This window comes from Cydia fagiglandana, chromosome 11 (assembly GCF_963556715.1).
Source record: "Cydia fagiglandana chromosome 11, ilCydFagi1.1, whole genome shotgun sequence".
NCBI lineage: Eukaryota > Metazoa > Arthropoda > Insecta > Lepidoptera > Tortricidae > Cydia > Cydia fagiglandana.
In genome coordinates this window covers 15,708,588-15,732,877 of record NC_085942.1, presented here as the reverse complement: position 1 = coordinate 15,732,877, position 24,290 = coordinate 15,708,588, and the positions used below count along the sequence as shown (strand labels likewise).

The window sequence follows — 24,290 nt, the reverse complement described above, 5'->3', positions numbered from 1 at the left end:
CATCTATCTCTTCTGTCACTGTCACTTTTACCCGTATGCTATGCTTCAAGCTTCGTACCCGCCCGCTCGTTTTTATTAGTGTTTTTTACCGGTTGGACGCTCAATTTTGCAGATATTATCTTGTTTAATTCATGGAGTGTGTTAGCCTCATGCATGACTGAATAATTACTATTTCAACTCGCAATGAGCAAGTCGAAGGTTTCAGCAGAATGGAAGAAACGCGTGAAGTCCGAATATATGCGTCTCCGCCAAGTGAAGGCAAGTACATTAACCTTTGTTTTGATTTAATTGAAATTCTCTATCAAACAAATTTCTTGCTGTGGAATCTAGTTTTTAACATTTTGCATATTAAAATGGTTCATTTTAGCGATTCAAAAGAGCGGATGAAGTGAAGGTAGCATGGGCGCGAAACTTGCGTCTAATGTCGGAGGCTCTGGAAACGCGCGATGCAGAGTTAGCGGAGCGCGGGCGGCGACCTTTCTGGCCTCCGCCGGCGCCAAGTCCGAGCCATGAGGGGCTCATGAAGAAGGCTGAAGTAACCTGCACTGATGGTGAGTAGCATATACTTACTTAGATTTCAAAGGGTACATGTACAGTCGACGTCAAAGAGATCTTTACGACTAACGTTACAAAAAAATATTTACACGACTTTATTGTCATAGCATTTAGGTCGTGTAAACATTTTTTTGTTACTTTGGCTGTAAATTTCTCTTTGACGTTGACTGTACATAAATACAAATGATGTAGAACTGTTTGAAGTGTAATATGATTTTACATTCAGCAGCAGGTCTTTGCTAAATTGTCATTGTTATTGAGAAATACAAATACAAAATTTAATTATTACTAAAAATATTTTATGCTGTACTTTGAAAAGCAATTAAAACTAAATATAAATATGAAATTAAACTATTTAAAGGCAGTTTAAAGCCTGCTTAGTAAATAATGATAAAAAATATGGAAGAGTTAATGATAATTTATTTATCTTAAAATTACAGCTTCTGGCATAGTCACAACCCAGCAAGTACCGATCCATATAATCAATTCAGTCAACCCAATCCCCACAATGTACACATGGGCTCCGACGCAGAAGAACTTCATGGTGGAAGACGAGACGGTCCTGCACAACATCCCATACATGGGGGACGAGGTCCTGGATCAGGACGGTACTTTCATCGAGGAGCTCATTAAGAACTACGACGGGAAAGTGCATGGTACATTGGCTTACTCCATTATATCTCTTTTTGTGGACAAAGTGAACTATATCACAATCGGGCTTAGAGCATACATCAACTGCTGGGCTAGCACATAATTGGCACGACAGTATCTCGCAGTGTCCCTCTGTTATTAACATAGTTAGAAAAAGATGGGTAGTCTATCTTGCCGCGAGATACTGTCGCCCCAATCATATGCTAGGCCTACTGGAGTAGCTTTATAAGTCGATTTGCGTATAAAAATGTCTGCCTTTTTGTGGGGAGATGAAGATGTAACAAAAGAATACAGCACACACATGCAATAAAGATCTGCATCGAAACACGATGTGACACGCATATTAAAATAAAAATTAAAACATTTTCACAGGAAACAGTTGCACAGGAATATATCACACTTCGAAATGTGTTGATACGATTTTTTGCAAGGTTTTTGACAGAGGGGTAAGTTACTGCAAGGCTACTTCATTAGTATATGCTCTAAGCAATCAGTGCATTAACTAGTTAATTAAATATTTCAACACTATTGGCTGACAGCAGGTCTTTTACCCCTCAACTTCGAAAATTACCTTGAAGTTTTAAATCCCAATTAAATTTTGATTATCTTTGCTGACCTGTTAACAAAATAAGTCAGTTGTTGTTAGTTATTAAAACCTTTAAATGGAAAATACTAATGAAATATAAAAAATAAAAAAAATACAACCTTGTCCAAAAACTACACAATACACAATGGTGTGTGGTGCACAAATGCTTCCTCTCCATGGTATGTAAGGTAAATTAAACCAAAAAGACTATTGGCTATGGCTTATAACAGTTAGGATTCACAAAAGCCTCGCTCTCACACATTCATGCTTTTCAGATTTCATACAATTCATTGATGAATCTGACAGTACATAATTACATCATTACAATATTTACAATTGGTTACCAGTAGGAAAGGAACAAAATAAATTGCCCAAATGTATATCCCTCCCCCTCCCCTGGGCCATATCAACTGCCATAGGCGTACCCACGGTGGGGCAATGTGGGGCAGTTGCCCCACCCTGGTCTCTGACCATAAGCTAAGAATTTCTGTTTCAACCGTACCCTGTTACAACGTACCCAGCCTACCCACGGTGGGGCAATGTGGGGCAGTTGCCCCACCCTGGTCTCTGACCATAAGCTAAGAATTTCTGTTTCAACCGTACCCTGTTACAACGTACCCAGCCTACCCACGGTGGGGCAATGTGGGGCAGTTGCCCCACCCTGGTCTCTGACCATAAGCTAAGAATTTCTGTTTCAACCGTACCCTGTTACAACGTACCCAGCCTACCCACGGTGGGGCAATGTGGGGCAGTTGCCCCACCCTGGTCTCTGACCATAAGCTAAGAATTTCTGTTTCAACCGTACCCTGTTACAACGTACCCAGCCTACCCACGGTGGGGCAATGTGGGGCAGTTGCCCCACCCTGGTCTCTGACCATAAGCTAAGAATTTCTGTTTCAACCGTACCCTGTTACAACGTACCCAGCCTACCCACGGTGGGGCAATGTGGGGCAGTTGCCCCACCCTGGTCTCTGACCATAAGCTAAGAATTTCTGTTTCAACCGTACCCTGTTACAACGTACCCAGCCTACCCACGGTGGGGCAATGTGGGGCAGTTGCCCCACCCTGGTCTCTGACCATAAGCTAAGAATTTCTGTTTCAACCGTACCCTGTTACAACGTACCCAGCCTACCCACGGTGGGGCAATGTGGGGCAGTTGCCCCACCCTGGTCTCTGACCATAAGCTAAGAATTTCTGTTTCAACCGTACCCTGTTACAACGTACCCAGCCTCCCCTACTTCTGCCCCACCCCTTAAAAAAATGCTGCGTACGCCCATGTCAACTGCCCCCCGGTTCATCGGTTGGTGACGCCCTTAATAAAATCTGTTTTATCCCCCTTTCTCATGTTACATTTACATCAATTTTTAGCTGCAATTCAGGTGTAAGCTGGTCTTACAATAGAGCTGAGTTGGAGGATCAATAATCTAAAGATGGCTCAACAAAAACAGATTTAGACGGGATGAAACTGCACACCGCAATCCACAAGCGCAATTTTAATATAATTTTAATTTGTTCATGACATGTGATCCTTTGACTGTAAAACCTTCCTTTATAAACTAAGATTAAAACTCAAAATTAAAGAGAAATCTGAATCTATGGGCGAAACACGCGTATTTCGAGTTGTTTTTGTCAAATTATGATACAATTCTTCCACAGGCGACAAGGAAGGCGGTTTCATCGACGACCAGTTATTTGTGGAGCTGGTTCACGCGCTCATGACCTACCAGACGCGTGACGAAGTCGCCGACGAGCGGCGTGAGGTATGTGACGCCCTTATTTGAAAGCCAGGCGGCGAAGGAATATGACGTGCCCCGGAAGCCGGGCGTTCGCGATTATTTAAGCGAAATTGAACTTTACGGAGTCCCGCGTAAGTCTCTATGGCATTGCGCAGTTGACGCCTGTGGCCGTTGTTGGCGTCCTTGGCAAGACTTTCCGATAGCCACAGCCGTCTGTGAGGGTCTAAAGGTAAAGCTGCAGTGGGTTTAACCCGCAGTTTTTGAAAGCTTTTTAGCGCTTTTTACATCATAATATGGTTGGCAAAAAATATGAATCATGAGGCCTTTCTCTAGTAACTTAATTGAATCGAAACCTGTCGGCCTAGCCAAGGTGACAATCGCTATCGCTTCGCCCTCGAACCGTTTTGTGTCTCTCTATCACTCTTCCATATTAGTGAGACAATGACTATTGCGTTTCGATCGCTACGGAGCGTAAGCGATTGGCATGTTGGCTACGCGGCCAGAATAAACAACTTTCGCTCGATAGAAAAAAATCACGAACATAGGTCTAAAATGCATTGTTAAGACTTTGTCATTATTTTTGCATACAAGCTATTAATATGAAAATTACTTAATAATGTGTAGTTTTTTAATTCGTAGAAAAGCTATAGTCTTGTTTCCGTCTCAATGTACCCATTTTTAGGTTTCCGTACCTAAAGAGTAAAAACTAGACCCTATTACTAAGACTCCACTGTCCATCTGTCTGTCACCAGGCCGTATCTCATGAACCGTGATAGCTAGACAGTTGAAATTTTCATAGATGATGTATTTCTGTTGCTGCTATAACAACAAATACTAAAAATTACTGAACCCTCGGTGGGCGAGTCCGACTCACGCTTATCCGGTTTTTCACTTCTATGTAATACATTTAAGGACTCTAGAGATTGTTTCACTTAGGGCTGATTTAGACGGCGCGCGAACTCGTATGCGATTTTACTTACATCGAGGACTATTGGTGACATCTAATTCAGTCGACCAATCAAGAACCGCAATGTAATGAAACTCGCATGCGAGTTCTCGCACCCTCTAAATGAGCCTTCATCCTCAAATTTTCACTTATCCAACAGAAAGAATCAAACAAAGAGCTAAAAGACAAGGAAAAAGAAAAAGACAAAGATAAGGAAAAGGACAAAGATAAAGAAAAGGAGAAAGACAAAGAAAAGGAGAAGGACAAAGAAGGAGCAGACTTGGAGAAGCAGTTCCCCATCTTTATCATCTTCCAGGCCATCTCCTCGCAGTTCCCCGATAAGGGCACGCCGCAGGAGCTCCGGGAGAAGTGAGTTTACTTCGGGTCTCTATTGTTTCCCAAAAAAATTTAAGTCATAATGTATTGTTTGCCCGCATTTTCGTTAGTCCATAGAGGTACAATAACATAGAGATGACACGGGGGGAGGGGCCAAACGACTGAACGAGATGCACTTATGGAAATTTCAGTAGGAGTAGCAGTAAAAGCGGTATTATTGCTTGTCCTTGTCACAGTCTCACTTTTTGTTTGTTCCCCACCAAAAATTTAGTATGGTTTATGGTGGGCAACAAATAACCCGACCGAATTACGTAGATTGTTTTTGATATGTTGTCAGGAATGTTAAAACGTGTTTTTAATATGGTCGCTTTGCGTATGTTTTGTCCCTCACGGAGGCACGCGTATAGTTCATCTATGTAATACTAGGTCTATGCGTTAGTTATAATTTATTTTGTTCATAAACTCGTCGCACTTTAGGATTGCTATAAAATAAACCTAACCTAACATATACCTGTCTATATAGGATATCCTCAGTGAACGAAAATATCGTGTGGAAAGATACATCTGCGAAGAAATTCAAAGCTGTATGTGATTTCCCCAATCCGCATTGGGCTAGCGTGGCGACTATAACCAAAGCCCTCTCGCACGTATATAGGCTTGTGACATCTCCTCTAGCTGTCACTGCCAACGCCGTGCCATAATAATCTAACAACTCTAACAGATGGCGCTAGGGAGCTAAAACGCAAAAGAGACCCACATCGCGCTTACAGAGTTTTAAATGTCAGTTGCTATTATAATATATAACTTCCGACCAACTCTCAGTGGACTTCGGTCCCCAGGCATAACACCCGCCGAGAGAATACTCTCTATTGCCTCTCTACCTTCTACAAGCTGAATTATTAGTACTGTTATTAAATCAGTGTTATTATTTCCAGGTACATCGAGCTAACATCCCGCAGCGACCCGGACGCGCTGCCGCCGGAATGCACGCCCAACATCGACGGGCCTCTCGCCGAGAGCGTCGCCAGAGACCAGACCATGCACTCCTTCCACACACTGTTCTGCCGACGCTGCTTCAAGTACGACTGCTTTTTACACCGTGAGTATCGAACTAAGTAGTGGCAAAGAGAATTTAGTATACATGGTGTGTCTGACCATGGGGCTTTAAATCCAGGGTTTGATTTTACTCGCTAAACTGAGCTACTTTTACTATGGGACCAACCCTAAAATCGGGGAAAATTTTTTGGCTTTTCCATAGAAAACGTCGACATCTGATCTGATCAGCCAAAATGTATGAAAAAGTAAATTTTTTTTTCGGGATTTCGGGGTTGATGCAATAATAAAAGTAGCTCAGTTTAGCGAGTAGAATCGAGCCCTGAATTTAAAGCCCCATGGTCAGACACACCCTGTAGACAGTGGGGTGACACTCCTTTCGAGCATTCTCGACTCCGTTCGGCAATTATTAGCAATTATTAGGGTTGGCACAATTTGACGTCCCTTTGCGTGCACGACCACAGATAAGATAAAGACTTGAATTTTGACAACCCAGTAAGGGCTGAAAGGGATAGGCCAAGGCAAAGGGACAGCATGATTCGTCCCTGAATCGCTGTCAAACTTCGGTTTTGTATTAAGTGTCCTTTCTGTATGGTAGTACTATTATTTATTTTGTGGTATAGACGCGTACCGTCCAATAGTACATTACTACAGAGGCCGGGACGAAAGGGGTTGCCGGCCGAAGACATATAGACGGCCGAGCGAAGCGAGGCCGAATAGGTCTGAGCGCGGGCAACCCCATTTCCCGCCGAGGTATGTATAGTGCTTTTCTCAAACATGCAATGAAATAAATAAAATAAAAAATCCACGAAACCCAAGTTTTATTTATAGAAAAAACTAAAAGTAAACTACACCCAAAATATAACCAACACGTACCTATATCATTATCACGCGTATGTTTTACACGAGTCGTGTATTTTTACTAGGTACCCGTATATTTTCATGTATCTTTGATTTTTTCACCTTGTATCCGTCTAACTATCGTTTTCGTCACATAAGTTTACATAGCCTTTCATGTTGATATCATGTTTCACATACATCGTTGCTTTATGCATGGAGTAAATAAGTATAATTTCCACAGTGTTGACGAATTTGTAGTTACATTCATTTAAAATATGCCACAAAACTGTTTCTAATAAACTGTAAGCCATTTTTCTTAGTTTCTCAAATAATAAAATTGTCATAAGCAACCATATAATACTTCGTCTTTGACTTGGCGGCAGAGGCAGCAAGTTATTTAAAATCAATTCTGCTTACGCTGCCAATTCCAACACCTACGATTACAATTAATTTCATTATTTCGTCGGAACTCATATTAAAGTCAAAAAATCAACAACGCACCATAAATCCAATAAAACAGAATGAAAATTTTTCAACTTTACCTCCATAACAATTAAAGAAAAAATAACTACGCGTGTTTGAGTAGACCTTTTTACCGCTAACGTTTAGATGAAATATTTTAAATGTTTTTATTTGTGTAGTTAAATTTATAATTTAAAATTATAAAATTTGGTTAATAATGTATTATTTATAAAGTTCATGTTGATTTTATACAAATAAAACTGCAAATTATAGCAAACATTGTTTTTTGTTTTTTTTTTTATAGGCGTAGTGGCAGTGTCATTACGAACCATAAAGCCAATACTGCCTCTAGTTTTTTTTTATGGATGAATGCCACGATGCTGTGTCACAAATATCTGTGAAATGAAAATTAAAAAAGAGGACTTTGCCGGCCTAGGCCTGCAAGATTTGTATGAAATTCCATTAAATACCTTTTGTCCTAGCCGCACCTGAAACTTCATACTTCGCAGCCTATTATAAGGAACATAACATCAATATTTCATTGCATGTTTGAGAAAAGTACATTTTGTAGTCACAGTCAATTGACTACCATCTTTCGACACAGGATTAAAACTTAGAACGCCATTTGACTTAGATCCTTGTTCTTCCACTGATATGTGTTAAAATTGTTAAATATCAAACGATGTCTCCATCTACCCGAGTAGCTGGTATAGGCCAAAGGTATGGCGCCATCTTTTCGAGCATAAACTTCTTGATTTTCGTAGGCTAAAACGAGCCTACGAAAATCAAGACTTTCGTAGGCACGTTCTTAGACTTTATTTATCTTATACGGAGTTATATCTTTGGTGGTGGTAAAAACCTTGTTGATTTGTACGGTTTATTGAACGCCTTGGTCGGTTTATGGAGCGCTATGTTCCATTTTTGATACGCCTTGTTATATTTGTGAAGCGCCTTAGTCCACTTAATTCGCTAATATAAGTAAACAGACGATTTTTGATAAAAATAGACGCGTTTATGTTTAAAGTATTTATGATACTATAATTATTTTATTTTACTTTGTATCATTTAAGTGTATCATTTAAGTATCTTTATTACACTTGTAAAAGCGTATTTTACTGCAATTGTGTGAGTGTGTATGTAACAGTTTATAAAAGGTATATATGTATTACGGCTTAGATATTTCGAGTGTGTGTACTTATACTATTAATTAATTATAATTATGATTACTGTCAAGATTAGGTGAAAAAATACCTTTTTGTAATCAATATTTTATTAGCACCTAAAGGCTTTTGGAGTGACTTTTTTATGTAAAAATAATAGTCGCTAGCATTTTTTCGCCTATCTCGAAGGTTTACTCTTGAACTGAGACGTTTTGGGCCTTAGTGTGCGAGTTGGAATGGAATTTAATGCTAAGTATATGATGTTACCGAGAAACTGACTGGTCCTATAAAATAAATCATATATCAATTATAAAATAACCATAATAAGTAGTCAAATAAAGTTTTACATCTATGATTTTTGATAAGTAAATTGGAATGAATTTCGTTTGTTTTAAAAAAGCATAAAATAAAAGATATGCTTCTTTATTCGGTTCATAAAAAAATCTAATTAGATTGCAACGAATATGTACATTGAGCCTTACGAGACCATATCGTCAGACGACAACCAAAACACACTAATTACTAAAAAATAACTAAACAAAACTCAACCTTATCGTGATACTAATACGGTTTATTATGGTTATGGACTTAGTTGGTAAGTTTTGGTTCTTACCTGACGATATCACGGTTTAAAGGCCGTAACACACTATCGCACCGCACCGCGACGTCGTTGCGTCGCACCCATAAGTGAGAGCGAGAAACAGATATCTCTTTCTCGCTCTCACTTATGGGTGCGGCGCACCAAGGTCGCGGGTGTGTTACCATTTGAATGCCGCGCACTTTCACAAAGCGACTCAGTGAAGTACATACTATACCTAGTGAAGTATACATAGTGGGATGGTCGCTGACGTTGTGTTTCTGTTTGCGGCAGGAGCCCCGCCGGCAGGTAAGGCCGCGCACACACGTCATGCATTCTCATTACCAGACATAAGGGCTGATTTAGACGGCGCGCGAACTCGCATGTGATTTTAGTTACATTGCGGACTGTTGGTTATGTCCAATTCAACCGACCAATCAAAACCAGCAATCTAATGAAACTCGCATGCGAGTTCTAGCATCGTCTAAATAGGCCCTAAAGGCGCCACTCACTTTGCAACTAATCGCATGCGATTCTCGATACGACATGATTGTGTATGTTTTTATATATGAGTATTTTTTGCCTGAAATAAACATTTTGATTGATTGTTTGATTGATACATTACAGCATCAATTGATAGAATTTGTTGCACCTACTTAACCGGCAATGTTTTGAAAATCTCATTCGATTTGTTGCAATGTCTGTGGCGCTCTAAAGCAAAGTATGTTGAACAAATAAAATTAAATGTGGCAATACTTACCTACTGTTGGTCAATTTATCTACAGGTTGTTTTTATATTGATTTACTTAACTTCTTCATATGTAGAACTTCGCAGTATTAAAATTCGGTATATTTGCTGTAATTTTATTATATATGCTGCCCCACCACTCATGAAGGTCGTTACATCTATTGGATAGTCAGTTTGAATTTAGAAATTGTTACGCGAGAATACGATAACAAAATGAGTTTTCAAAGGGTATAACCACGGTGAGACAGTACGTAGATCATTACTTATGAACGACTTCAAAATGGGACCAACCTCGAAATTTGATTTGTTCAACATTCGTTAGCCAGACTCCTGACAATACGTCTAGCACAAGTTGTAGGTAAGAGCAATATGGGGATATCTTGCAGAATTTTTAACCGTTTGAACGCCACAGGCGGCAATTGACGTCGATCGTTTTTTGATGAAAATCTACTGAAAAACACCCCACTTTTAGGTTGTCATTATTTATTCACAAAACTCACGGCAAATGGATGCGCCGTTTGGCGTTCAATAGGTTAAATACAGGGCGTCCCACGGCGATGCCACGTGGAGGGGAAGTACCTTAAATATCATAGATAGCATATTTTGCTGAAAGAAGACTTCATTTTATTTTTAAAACTTAGTAAAGTTACGGAAAAAAATTATCGCGTCATTGGAGGAAAAGTACCTTAATTATTGTAAATGAACATCTTACTGAAAGAAGACATTATTTCGATTTAAAAAAACAAGTTGAATTGCATTTTAAATAATTTCATGGTTAAACCGGGAATCGAACCCGCTACACGAGAAAAAAAAATACCTTGTAGCTTTGTCATACCGATCGAAAGGCTTCAATGACGCGATAATTTTTTTCCATACATTTATTTAAAAAAAAAATTTAAAAAGTATGAATGCAACTTTACTAAGTTTTAAAAATAAAATGAAGTCTTCTTTCAGCAAAATATGCTATCTATGATATTTAAGGTACTTTCCCTCCATGTGGCATCGCCGTGGGACGTCCTGTATAATGTCCCATTTTATAGCTCTTTGCAACAAAGGTACCAATTTAAACTTGTACGTAGACGTTTTCATTCTTTAATATATCTTTATGTCTATGGCTTACATAACTGTTAATATTTATTCACCGATATCACCTATATTAAATATATTCATATCATTTATTTATAAAACACCTATTTAAAATTTCACGATTTTTAAACATTATTAAATTGCACAAAAAAAAATCTTAAAACTTATTTACGCGATTAAGTCCCGTTGTGCAATTTAATAACATTAATTTATATGTTGGCATGGTTTATGGTTTATATTATTTATTTGTTAGCCTGTTGTGTCCCACTGCTGGGCAAAGGCCTGCCTCTCTTTCTTACACGCGTCTCGTTCTATGCTAATCTTTCCGAAAGACGTCAAGATCGTACTTCCATCTATCTATATTACATTAAACCAATATTTCATTTCATCTATTATCATTTATCATATCATAAGTAGCTATTTAAATCTTGGGTATTTAGTATAGCTGTTAATACCTATAGCTATTTGCACGTTTTATCAATAATAAAAACATATATTAGCTATTGTTTATATTCTATTAGATTGGTACTTTATGTATTTTTTATATCACTCATGTTTTTATTACTACTTACTATTCCTTGTATAAAATAAATAAACAATAAAATACAAAAACACACAAGTATGACCAATAACAAATTGAGGATGAGAATAGATGATAAATTCAATCAAAATATGATTTAAAGCCAGCCTATAGTTCGTTTTTTTAGCATTAGAAAGAACTTGAAAGAAGATAAGCTAATATCTTGGCATGTCTTTTGAAATTGAATTGAAAAACGCTTTTTAAAAATCAGTAACTATTACTTATGAAAGCAGAAGAATATGAATGATCGTATTAGATTCATAATTGTTACATATTTGAAATGAAATGAAAGTTTATTCACGAGAACATATGGTACAGTAGATATTATTAAGTATACATATTGACCCATGATATGTTCAGCCTTATGGCATGTGAAAATTATTTGTATTGACATAATTCATGCATGTCAAAGGAATATAAGTTACAAAAATGTCGCGTTAACTAAAATATTATCAAAATTTAAATTATTAAATACAAACATCTAGTTTCATGCCTCAATCTACAGTCAGTTAGTCATTCAAATTCAGAGCATAAGTTCATCAAACTATTATAGTTAAATCTAATTTTCTTACTTATGTATGTTTGCCGTAACTTATTTTTATTAAAATGTGTTTTTCTATTAAAAGACACATCAAGATTGTTTACCTTATTTCTAATGCTAAAAAAACGAACTATAGAGTGAGGCCATGTACAGTGTGGGGTTCCGTAGCCGCCATTTCAAGGGAAATAACTATTCAAACTTAAATGCAATACCGCTATGTAGGTACCTATTTGCCCTTTTAATGTAAATTCAGCAAATAACTTCCAGAACACTCGTTACAACATATATTCAAGATATTTTGAATTCAGAAATGTCTGTTTTGGAATATCCATTTTTTTAATGGGTTTATATATATTGATCTAAATTATTTTTTTAACAAGCAGAACCGTCTACAAACGATACTATTAATGAGGTCTTGGTCTTGGTGGCTCAGTTGGCAGAGCGTTGGAGTGTTGATCCAGAGGCCGTGAGTTCAAGTCTCACCCAGTAATTTTTCCACTTTTTAACTTATTCTGATCTAGTTATTAACTTTTTAACGGCAGTATATAAAATCAACATTACTCATCATTCACAAACCATTTATTATTTCTGCGAGAAAATAAACTTTATTTTCTTTTAAGCATTTGTATGAATGCATTCATTTGTACAAGATTTTAACGTATATTCGACTGTGTCAGGCTTGCAGGCGTGCCACCCAGGGCCCAACCTGAACAAACGAAAGGGCCCTGACCTGAAGCCCTTTTCTGAACCTTGCGGGCCCAGCTGCTACATGTTGTTGGTAAGCAAGATTTTCAATAAATTACTTAACGTATTTTTATTTTAACGCTCCTGTTGAATAATTTATATACTTACAATTAAAAATAACATGTCTGTCAAGCACAAAGTCTTAACAGTCATGTCAAGCACAAAATCCGATATGAATAGAGCAAATAGAGATTTTAATCAATTAAGATTAAATAGAGTTTAAGAAATAAATGAGGAATATATAAATCCGTGTAAAAATATTCGGAAATTATATTATTACAGTAATAAATGTAATAATATAGTTTCTTATTACTCAAGGGCAGTGAAATCGGATAACTTTTCATAATCAAAACTGTACGAATGTTGAATTGATCTGTTTTCATTGATTTTGTGTACCTATTTATTTAGTTCAACTGGTTTTATTGAACATACATACTTATTTGGGGCAATATCTATGAAACGCCTTATTGGGGCGATGGCGTTTACGCCGCAGTGTCGCGCGGCATTGTATTTATACTGGAGCATCGTTAGCACCATCGACAATAAGGTCCCTTTTCATAGATAACGTCACATTTGTACTAGGATGGCATAAGAGAGAAGCTAGCGCGCGAAAAAGCTGCCGGCGAAGAAGACAAGGGCAAGTCCAACTCGATGGACTCGCCCAACGACGCTTCTTCAGAAGACAGCAACGATAGCAACCGGTTTCCGAAGGGTAACTTATTCTCATTGAATTTGTTTTTTTATACTTAGTTCGTTTTTTTAGCATTAGAAATAAGGTAAAAAATCTGTCTTTTAATTATATGTACCTAAAAATTATTATTCTAATACGATCATTTATATTCTTCTGCTTTCATAAGTAATAGTTATTGACTTTTAAAAAGCGTCAAGATCATTTACCTTATTTCTAATGCTAAAAAAAACGAATATAGTAGGAAAACTCACGAAGTAAAAAAAAGTTATGAGAGATGCCTTTGTTTACTGCCAAAGTAGCTTTGCTAGACTATGGGCCGGATACACCAACCAAATGTGACAGGCTGATCAACGTCGCTTGGTAGTGAACTATGAAACTTACCATACAATAAACTTACCATACAATAAAATTTTGAGAATGCTTTAAGGGTGGTGCAACTGACCCTAAATCTACCTTATTAGGACCACCTTGCACCATCCCACTGACTAACCGGTTAAACTGTTAACCCAGTGTCGAATTGTACTGGTAACCTAGGTAGACAGACGAAACCTCCTCCAGAATAGTCGCGCTACCCCCTCTGCCACGCATACGGTAATTTTACTCCATGTTCGAGTCGAAAGTATCTTTGTGTGACATCCGTGTCTCTGAACGGACCAATCACGGCACGGGACTTCGCTCAGCTCGTCCCGCGCGCCCCCGCATTTTTGGCATCATCGGTTGCACGAAATAATTGCTTTAAACTCGGTCTAGAGGATTCCTATATGTCTAGGTAACTCCAGGTTCAACCAGGTAGGGCCACTTGCACCATTCTACTAATCCAGGGTTAACCAGTTAAACCCGGAGTTGCCATGGTTACCAGTACAATTTGACATTAGGTTAACGGTTTAACCGCTTAACCCCGGGTTTGTGGGTTGGTGCAAGTGGGCCTTAAGGGTTAGTGATTGGTGCAAGTAGCCTTTATTGACGATGCATGGCAACCCCGCAGGCGGCAGCAGCGCGGCCGGCTGGAGCGGCGCGCTCGCCAAGCCCGGCGCGCCCGTCGAGCCCGCGTACAACGCGCTCGGTGAGTCTAGCAAATATACTCCTTACTACTCCATACCTCTTACTTAACCTCAAAATTATTACTGGTCATAACTAAAAGAAATATTTCCGACACCATTACCGTACAGTCAAGTGTAAAAATATAAGTGCACACTTCATACTCAAAAATATATCCCATAGCTCTTATGTCAGCGAACTAAGAACTATGGGACATATTTTAAGTGAGTTATATGCAACCATATTTTTACACTTCGCTTTACCATACTAACCACCAACATTAAAATTTTACCCTTAAATCGACACAAAACCAGGGCTCGGAACCGGTTTTTTTTAAACCCGAAATGGCCCAATACATTTAATTATTTTATGCTCTTTTCGTAGGAATGAATCATGTATTTAGCTAACAACTTCGTATTATTAGATTCTTCCATTGAAAATGAAATAATAAACCAGAGAACGAAAAAAGAACGTAATAATACCGGTATTTTTTGTATGAAGATAAAACCGGTTCCGAGCCTTGCACAAAACATAGAAGGTCGTAAAAGCAAACCTGCTTGGCGCTGCATAGACTTAGACTTGATATGATATTTACTGCAGCACAATCGGAAGTTGGAAACTATGTCAGAAATTATTTACAAGGGTCTTTCACTAGGTCTGACAGTGGGCGACATCCAGTCCGAGTGGACGGGCTCGGACCAGTCCCTCTTCCGCGCTCTACACAAAGTGTTCGCATGTAACTACTGTGCCATCGCGCAGGTCATGCTCTCCAAGACTTGCCAACAGGTAAAAATTACCACAATTTCTTATTTAAACTCCCGGGGGTTTAAATTTGTCACAAATGTAGCGATTTTAGGAAGTACAGTCATCAGCAATAGTATCTTACACAACTAGGGCCGCAAAAATATGTGACACGTTCTTATTTGGAGCGCAATAAGAGCGGGTCATATATTTTTGCGGCCCTAGTTGTGTAAGATACTATTGCTGATGACTGTACCTCATAGAAATAGAAAAAGATAAACTTGATTATTTCTGAAAGTATACTTCTGAGAGAATTGTGTCCTTATAAAAAAATAATCAGGAGACAAATCTACATCATACTAAAATCTCGTGAGATTTGACTGGAACCACTTTTTCCCTATGTTTGCTGCGGGGTCTTTTAGAATTGAATTTTAATTTTCTATTCTAAACCTGTATAGCGTCGATGGGTAGCGAACAAACATTTGGGTCCGTTTTCACCCACTCAGAAGATAAATTAAAAGAAAATACTTTGTTAGTGGAGCTCCCATCACTTATAAGGCTTATAAACATGTTTCACATTTTAAACCTATGACAGTGCCTAAATATACATATTTCCCACAATGATTTTGGACTTAATTTCTAACATATAGTTCACTTTTGCGTAACTTATTATTCTTATAACGGCATTCTTGTAACTTACAGGTATACACATACTGGATCAACACGGGGCAAGAAGAATGCCGAGTGGAAGCCGAACTCACCCCGCCCCGCAAGAAGAAGAAGAAGCATCGCCTCTGGTCCGTGCACTGCCGCAAGATACAGCTCAAGAAGGACTCCAACTCGCATCACGTGTAAGTATGAACACGGGGCTAGAAGGAGGGTAACTGAACTCGCCCCGTATCGCAAGTCCGTGCACTATAAGATACAGCTCTTAAGGATTATCAACTCTCATTATGTGTAAGTATGAACATGGGGTTAGAAGAACGAGTTGAACTCACCCCGCCTCGCAAGAAGACGCATCGTCTCTGGTCTGTGAACTGCCGCAAGATACAGCTCAAGAAGGACTCGCCAGTCGCATCACGTGTAAGTATGAACACGGGGCTAGAAGAGTGAGTGACTGTACTCACCCCTTCTCGTTTGGTACAAACTTACTAATTTTACAAAACTAATGTACGCCAAATTAAGTGAAAAAAAACCATTATCTATTAAGGTAAGTAGATATTTATATTCTGAATTAGTTAAGTAACAACAAAACGCGAGTTTAGTGACCGCGCACGTAATCTCATACTAGAGATTTTGCACATATAGGTATGTACCTATGTGTCATATAGGTATGTACCTATGTGTCTATGTTATGTATGTACATAACTTAAGTCTACATAGACTTAAGTACTTTTTTATGAAAATAAATAGATTTTATATTTTTATTATTCAGATTCAACTACACTCCGTGCGAGCACCCGAACCAGCCGTGCGACTCGATGTGCCCGTGCCTGCAGTCGCAGAACTTCTGCGAGAAGTTCTGCCAATGCTCCAGCGATTGTAAGTTCGCTTTCTTGACATCGCTTAGGATGGTATTCTACCTGTCCAATTTCTTCGTCTCACTCTCTCATTAAGCAAGAGCACAGAATAAATAATAATAGTACTAGGTACAGAAGACTCACTCTCTAACAAAACGCGTCTGTTACGATCAGGACAGATATGGCCTAGCGGCAGCGCCACGCGCGGCTTATGGCAAACCCCAAAATTGGGGTCGAACGGATGTACTTTTAGCTATCTGTAGCAAAGCGACGAAATCGCGGAGTGAGACACGCCTGGCAAGAGATGCCAATACAAATTGGACCAAGATATTAGACAGATGGAATACCACCCTTAGAAATTTGCCAGTGGTAGTGATTGTAGATCTGATGGCTGTTAGGTCAGAAAGGTGCTTTAGTAGTGACCACGCACCGGAAGGCGCAGCGTGGGTAGACCCCCCACAAGGTGGACTGACGACCTGGTAAAGGCCGCGGGAGTCCGCTGGATGCGGGTGGCGCAAGACCGGTCATTGTGGCACTCTTTGGGGGAGGCCTATGTCTAGCAGTGGACGTCCTCTGGCTGATATGTTGATCAACTCATGGTCATGGTTCTGGACGCAACGGGTAGTGTATCTCGCGGGAGAGATACTGTCGCGCCAATCATCTACTAGGCCTACTGGGGTCCTCGGGGGAGGCCTATGTATATTTTTTATTGAAATCAGATAAACTAAAGCGACGGAATTTTATTCAATAAGCAGTTTATTTCCTATTTTCCTTACGTTTTGTTCAAACGAAATTGAGCTCTATGTGTCTGTTATTCAGGTCAGAATCGGTTCCCCGGCTGCCGCTGCAAGGCGTCGTGCAACACGAAGCAGTGCCCGTGCTACCTCGGCGTCCGGGAATGCGATCCCGACCTCTGCATACAGTGTGGGGCGGACAGTCCGGTCTGCTGCCGTAACGTGTCCGTACAACGGTAAGTGATTAAGACCGTTATACCTAAACTTTGAACCTATCCTCGTAATTCCCAGGAGATCTGATCTGAAGCGCGTAAGACAAAATAATTGCATAGAATTTTACTTCTTTTTCAGTGGCCTTCACAAGCACCTACTCCTAGCGCCATCCGACGTAGCCGGGTGGGGCATCTTCCTCAAAGAGGCCGCGCACAAGAACGAGTTCATCAGCGAGTACTGCGGCGAGGTGATCTCGCAGGACGAGGCCGACCGCCGCGGCAAGGTGTACGACAAGTACATGTGCTCCTTCCTGTTCAACCTGAACAACGGTGAGATACTGTCCCACTCCGGCCATCTTACACAAGAGTTCATCAGCGAGTACTGCGGCGAGGTGATCTCGCAGGACGAGGCCGACCGCCGCGGCAAGGTGTACGACAAGTACATGTGCTCCTTCCTGTTCAACCTGAACAACGGTGAGATATTGTCCCACTCCCGCTACCTTACACAAGAGTTCATCAGCGAGTACTGCGGCGAGGTGATCTCGCAGGACGAGGCCGACCGCCGCGGCAAGGTGTACGACAAGTACATGTGCTCCTTCCTGTTCAACCTGAACAACGGTGAAATACTGTCCCACTCCCGCTACCTTACACAAGAGTTCATCAGCGAGTACTGCGGCGAGGTGATCTCGCAGGACGAGGCCGACCGCCGCGGCAAGGTGTACGACAAGTACATGTGCTCCTTCCTGTTCAACCTGAACAACTGTGAGATACTGCCCCACTCCCGCCGTCTTACACAAGAGTTCATCAGCGAGTACTGCGGCGAGGTGATCTCGAGGCCGGCGGCCATGGTCCTCGAGGAAATTGATAAGCTCTGCTATACAAGTGGATCTCACTATGAATTTAACACTTTAAACGCTTTACGTCATAAACAAAAAGTCACTCACACGCCAAGGTCACGGGTGCAAGCAAGCTAATGTAAACTTTACTTGAAGGTGTAAAGGTTTAACTTTTGACAGCGTATGCCATAACACTTACATGTCACTGATTACAAGAACCATGTCAAGCAAGCTGAACTTAAATATGTATTTTTTTCGTTAGTATTTTAGCTAGAGATAAAGATAAAAAATAGTTTATTCAAGTAGGCATATTACAATGCGCTTATGAACGTCAAATAAACCTTCACCGGCTCCAACCGTACACCTCTGCCCCGAGAAGATTTAAATCCCCCCTCAATTGGAGGAGGGTATCCCAATATGGGACCGGCAACAAACTTGGCGGGACACATCTTTTCAAAACATTATTACATCTTATAATTAACATGCATTACGAGTAATTAAGAAAAATACAATTTAAATTACTATAGAATTCATGCAATTATACTCAGTGAGTACATAACTTTATACAAATACGTAGCTCTTTCAGAAAACATATCAAAATCTTACAAAAGGAAAAGAAAATAAAATCAATAAAAGAAATGAGAAATTCTGGTCTACTTCTCATAGTCTCATAACTATTGTAGGAACTCCTTCTAGTTGATCATAATAGATTTCTACCCAAAAATCGCATAAAATAAATACACGCTAGGGCACTTTTACGTTACTTTAAGAATCTTTTGTCAAATAAATAAAAGATTAATTAAATTATTTTATGCCAGTTAACAATGTTACCTATTACTTCGTTCGCAGATTTCGTGGTGGACGCGACCCGTAAAGGCAACAAGATCCGTTTCGCGAACCACTCCATCAACCCCAACTGCTACGCCAAGGTGATGATGGTGAACGGCGACCACCGCATCGGCATCTTCGCCAAACGAGCCATCCAGCCAGGAGAGGAGCTCTTTTTCGATTACAGGTACTTAGCTGCCATATTAAATTTGTACGTTTGAACTTGATTGTCTAATGTTCTCCGTCTATACTCTATAGCAGCGGTCAGCAACCTTTTGGCAGCCAAGAGCCACGTAGTAGTTAAGAAAGTTGACGCGGGCCGCATATTTGTTAATATGTGTGACTTTATCAGGCATTGTTGTTTGACAATATTACATACAAAATAGCCAGGGGGGCTCGCGGGCCGCAAGTGAGAGGTTCGCGGGCCGCATACGGTCCGCGGGCCGCTGGTCTATAGTATTTCTCAAATAGCTTGGGCACCGTGACAATTGGCCTGATGACAAATTTTGAAATCCCTTTTAATATTGTCGGTACACTTGTATTGGTTCCGAAAAATACAATATTTCAGCTATACTCATAAGATTTAACATAAATAATTGCATTTTATTATAGCCAGTTTAAACCTCGCGCGAAAACGGCGTGTGACGATTTGTGACGTCATAAATTATGGTGGTAGACATTGCTTACATACTTACAGTTACGAATTTCCCTTGAATCCGAATGATATTGTTAATTCAGCACCATATATTACAATTAGGGATGATAAATACATTACAAAAATTGTTCACAATAAGTCATTTTATACAAAGACTCTCACACGGTTGCAATTTAAGATGAATTATTTAGATACATGTAAATTTTGAGTGAAAATCACCGAGCCCCGGATATACTTTTTAATTTTTAATTTTTTATAGTTACGACAGCCAACATGGCAATGATAAGCCAGCCAAATAATTAAAAAAGTTTTTTGGGGAAATATCGTATTATTTAGCATTTTATTTATATAATATCAAATAAATATTTACCTTATATCGTGTAATAATAGTTTTTGGACGTAATAAATGTTTAGTGGCGAAACAATCTTTTTTTGAACCTCCAAACTCTTTGGGGAGTACGTAATGGATTATAGTTAGGGAGGCGAATAGGGGAATTTTCGGCAATACTCGAGCGTGGCAGTTTAAGATATGAGAGATACCTTAGACCTAATAGAACAACCTTGTAAAGTATTTAGCTCTATATGTAGTGACGCGCGCCTAGGATAGACGATCAGATTAGTAAAAAAAAATGGATAGTCTGAAATACTCGAGCGCGTCAGATTAAGATATTGGGGGTTGATTTTAGTGTTTAAAGACTAAATTTAACTAATCTGACGATAAGTCCTTGACGCCGCCGAGTTATAGGTTCGCGAACTTGTAAAAAAAAAAACGTTAATCCGGCATTCTCGAGCGCGATTTTTTTATTTTTTATTTTGAAGAATATAATCTAAAACTTACTAAAAATACAAAATCTGCCGGTTTCCGCATGACCGGAAGAGTGGAGGAGCCATTTCGTCTTCCTAAGAACGCGTTGCGGCATATAAGTCGCGAACGATACATTTTACAAAAAAAAAGTTTAAATAAACAAAAAAGGTAATTTTATTTTACACAAAAAAGGTCTCTTTACATTTTTGTCCAAAGTTAAAACTTTTTGACTTGAAGCATCATAAAAACTCAAACTCCCGGTTTTTTGAGTATATCTCGAAAACTGAGGGTGTTAAAAAAAATTGATATGAAATAACGATGATTAAATTATGTGACTTTTATTATATCTCAAAAAATTTTTTTTCTAAAGCTTCTCGACAATTTTCGTGGACTCGGAAAAAGTTACGCGTATCTATGTATACAAAAGTATTATTAACATGTACAGTTTCATGTATGTATATTATTCAATAGCCTGTTGATCCTCAAATTGTTTTTTGGACGTACCGTAAGCAAAACGAAGTGAAGAATTGAAGCAAAAAAGAGGAATTTGCCATAAACAAAAACATGTAATACAGACTGAGCAGAAATGTAAAGATCATACATAACAATACAATTATAATCCAATTTTTATATCATTTCATTTTTTTATACAATAAATAATACACTTCGTACTACATTTCATCTACATTTACGTTGGTTGTATCTATCGCTTTATTGTCATTCTTAAATTCCCCGTTTTATCAAGGAGAAAGAAAGGAAAAAAAGAAACCAAAAAACCTTTTTCGGTCAGATTAAGAGAACCCACCAACATTTTTGTCAGATTAAAAAAATATGCTTTCAGGATACCGAGATAAACCTCCCCTATGAAAATCTGACGCGCTCGAGTATTTCAAAAAAACTTTTTTTTTTGCATTTTCAAAAATTCATCGTAACTTATCGTCACGCCGAAATCGTCAGTTTTTTTAAAGGAAGCTTCCTTGGGGCCTACTTAACACCCCTTCCGAAAATCTGACGCGCTCGAGTAAATTTTTTTTTTGCATTTTTGACTACTTTATATGCCTACCCCCACCACGCAAACCGGCAGATTAGTATACCGTTGTTATCAGAGGCACTCGGGGCATACGTAGTATGAATATCTGACGCGCTCGAGAATGCCCAAGTAACTGTTTTTTTTAACATTTTTGAAAAACCGTACACGCCAAACCCACCGCTAAAATGGTTTTTGCCATACGAGCTTTTCTTTTCGAAATTATTTTATCTTTCGATTTTGATAGGTCTCGACGGCGCCGTTGAATTACGCCATTTAGCTACCTCGCCTCCCTAACTATTACAGTCAATGAGGTTGTCTATAATGTCTATGTTGCTCTAAGAAATATGTCATGCATTGATGACGTCAACTCTTACGTTGCCTCTGATTGGTGTTTCAGCCAAAATGGCCGGGTGGAGAATTTCGCACTTTTATTTTATTGAATATATTAATAATCCTTCAGTTTATACTGAGATTGGGCCATATTTTAGAATCATATTAACATATACGTTTCTTTGAAACCATTATTTCCATGATTCTTTGTTACTGTCATCAGGCCAATTTAATGCAGCAGTCGGCAACAGGCGGCCCGCGAGCTACTTTTTAAGTAATATTGACAAACGACAATATCTGATAAAGTCATAAATATTACCCCAAAGGTTGCCAACCACTGATTTAATGTATTGAGATGACAGCTCACAAGAGCTGCAATTTTCAAAATAATATAGTAGTCTGTGGATCTACATCGTAAACGCTCCGCTAACGTCACGCTGACTAGACTTTCTAGCCACGATGACTAGACTTTCTTACCATCTATTTTAAAACACAATCTTAATAATTCAACTATTACAGATACGGGCCGACGGAACAACTCAAATTCGTGGGCATCGAGCGCGAGATGGAATTCTTATGAGAACAAACCAAACTGCAACGCGGCCTCCCCCCGCGCACCCCCTCCACCCCCGCGAGCAGCAGCGGCAGCAACGGACACAAGCCCAGCACCCGGGGCCACGCAGCGGGGACCAGCAGCGGCAATACTGAAAGTAACGGGAACTCCGGGGGAAATGCTGGCAGTAACGGGAATTCTCGGAGTAGTGGGGGCAACGGGACGAGCACGAATACGCGTAGTAGGCCGGTTTCTGTTATTAGCAGGAGGAGCAGCAGCGGGTCGGTGCGGGCCACGCGCTCGCGGCCGTACGTGCGGCCCACGGGCCGCGACCGGCTCACGTGGCGGTACAACCAGTAAACCTGAGGTACCGCCACGTGACCCTGGTGACCTGGTACTTACTTACCTATACACAGGTTATCTGTACCCTGTATGGTATAAAGAAGCATGCCGGTATTCGAGCATGTAATCGGCAAGTTTGGAGCAAGTAACAGCAGTCTGTGTCTTTACACAAGTCGAGTCGTCTTAACGACTGCGCCGTGCTACCTTTACTAGTACTTACTTGCGAGTCAATTTTGACACTAATCACTTTAATACATTTTGTACCAGAAGGCAATTCAAGGTTTTGATATAATAAAGTTTGTCAAAGGACTGTCTCATTTCAATCATAGACAGAGAAAGTCATACTATCTTTGTCTTAGACTAGTACTAGCACCCAAAAGAAAAGGATGAGTATAGTTTTCCTGGTTCTTATTGACTGACAAAGTTGGTTTGACTATATGTACTGAATTGGCAGGTTTAGACATTGGCGGATTCTAAGCGGCTAAAAATAGTGTCAAACAATTAAAAAAAAATTGCCACTATAATGAGCATTTGCTTGGGTCGTCCGTCCGTCATGTCTCCTATTCGTTGAAGGATGAGTGTTGTAATGTATGGGACATCGAACATGTCTTTTGTTTTTGGTCTCTTTTGAAAATGGTTTTAGACGAGCTGTGAAACACTCAATATTCATGTTATGTTCCACTAGTTTTTAAGATGTTTAAATGACAGACTATATTTCCTGTCCTAGTACATAAGGATTTTTCAGTCACAATAGCTATTAACATCACATAACGCATAAAACTTACACTCAATACGAGTAGCAATGACAACGGGTACAGATGTAGTGCATAATTATTTTCCGAAAGTGTCTTGCTATTTCAGTCGGTCTCGGTACAAAAAGTAGTACATTGACTGAACTAGCATGACAAACACGAACGTTTCCGAGAAAATGCGATGGAAAACAATTATGCACTAAATCTCTACGAACTGTATTCTTTTGGCAAGACCAGATGCCTCCTTTTTAGAGGCAAATGGTGTTGCTCAACATGATAGTGAGCAGAAACATAGAACACTTTTTCCATCGTGTACCCGTTTTTAATGTTCTTTGCTATATTTGTAATGTATTATGAACGATATAAGACATAAACTGTGTTTTCTGTTCCTTTTGACTTATATGTATGATTAAGACTTTGTACTTTTACATGTTAATAAAACCAATGAAATATCATAGATTGTCTTCCTTTTTTTTAAACCCTAACTTACTAATAGAAGTATCCATTGTGCTTCTATCTGTGAAACCACTCTAGTTCATACGAAGAACATTAGACTCTATTGACATCTGTTAAAGTTCAAATTGAAACAAATGATTTTTATGATATGTACGAAAAGGTTATT

General features: G+C 39.3%; 1 protein-coding gene and 1 non-coding gene across 2 annotated transcripts; both read left to right on the top strand.

Annotated features, from left to right (window-relative positions):
* Positions 1-49: 49 nt before the first annotated feature.
* On the top strand, positions 50-24,125 carry LOC134669102 (histone-lysine N-methyltransferase E(z)). The gene is made up of 16 exons (XM_063526637.1): positions 50-258; positions 368-551; positions 996-1,211; positions 3,449-3,552; positions 4,635-4,843; positions 5,746-5,909; positions 12,535-12,635; positions 13,184-13,313; positions 14,278-14,355; positions 14,986-15,116; positions 15,774-15,922; positions 16,507-16,613; positions 17,411-17,561; positions 17,677-17,867; positions 19,223-19,388; positions 22,541-24,125. The coding sequence occupies exons 1-16, from the start codon at positions 184-186 to the stop codon at positions 22,599-22,601; spliced, it is 2,217 nt and encodes a 738-aa protein (XP_063382707.1). The 5' UTR covers positions 50-183; the 3' UTR covers positions 22,602-24,125.
* On the top strand, positions 12,277-12,348 carry Trnan-guu (transfer RNA asparagine (anticodon GUU)). The gene has a single exon. It is a non-coding gene; the product is annotated as a tRNA-Asn (tRNA).
* Positions 24,126-24,290: the final 165 nt, after the last annotated feature.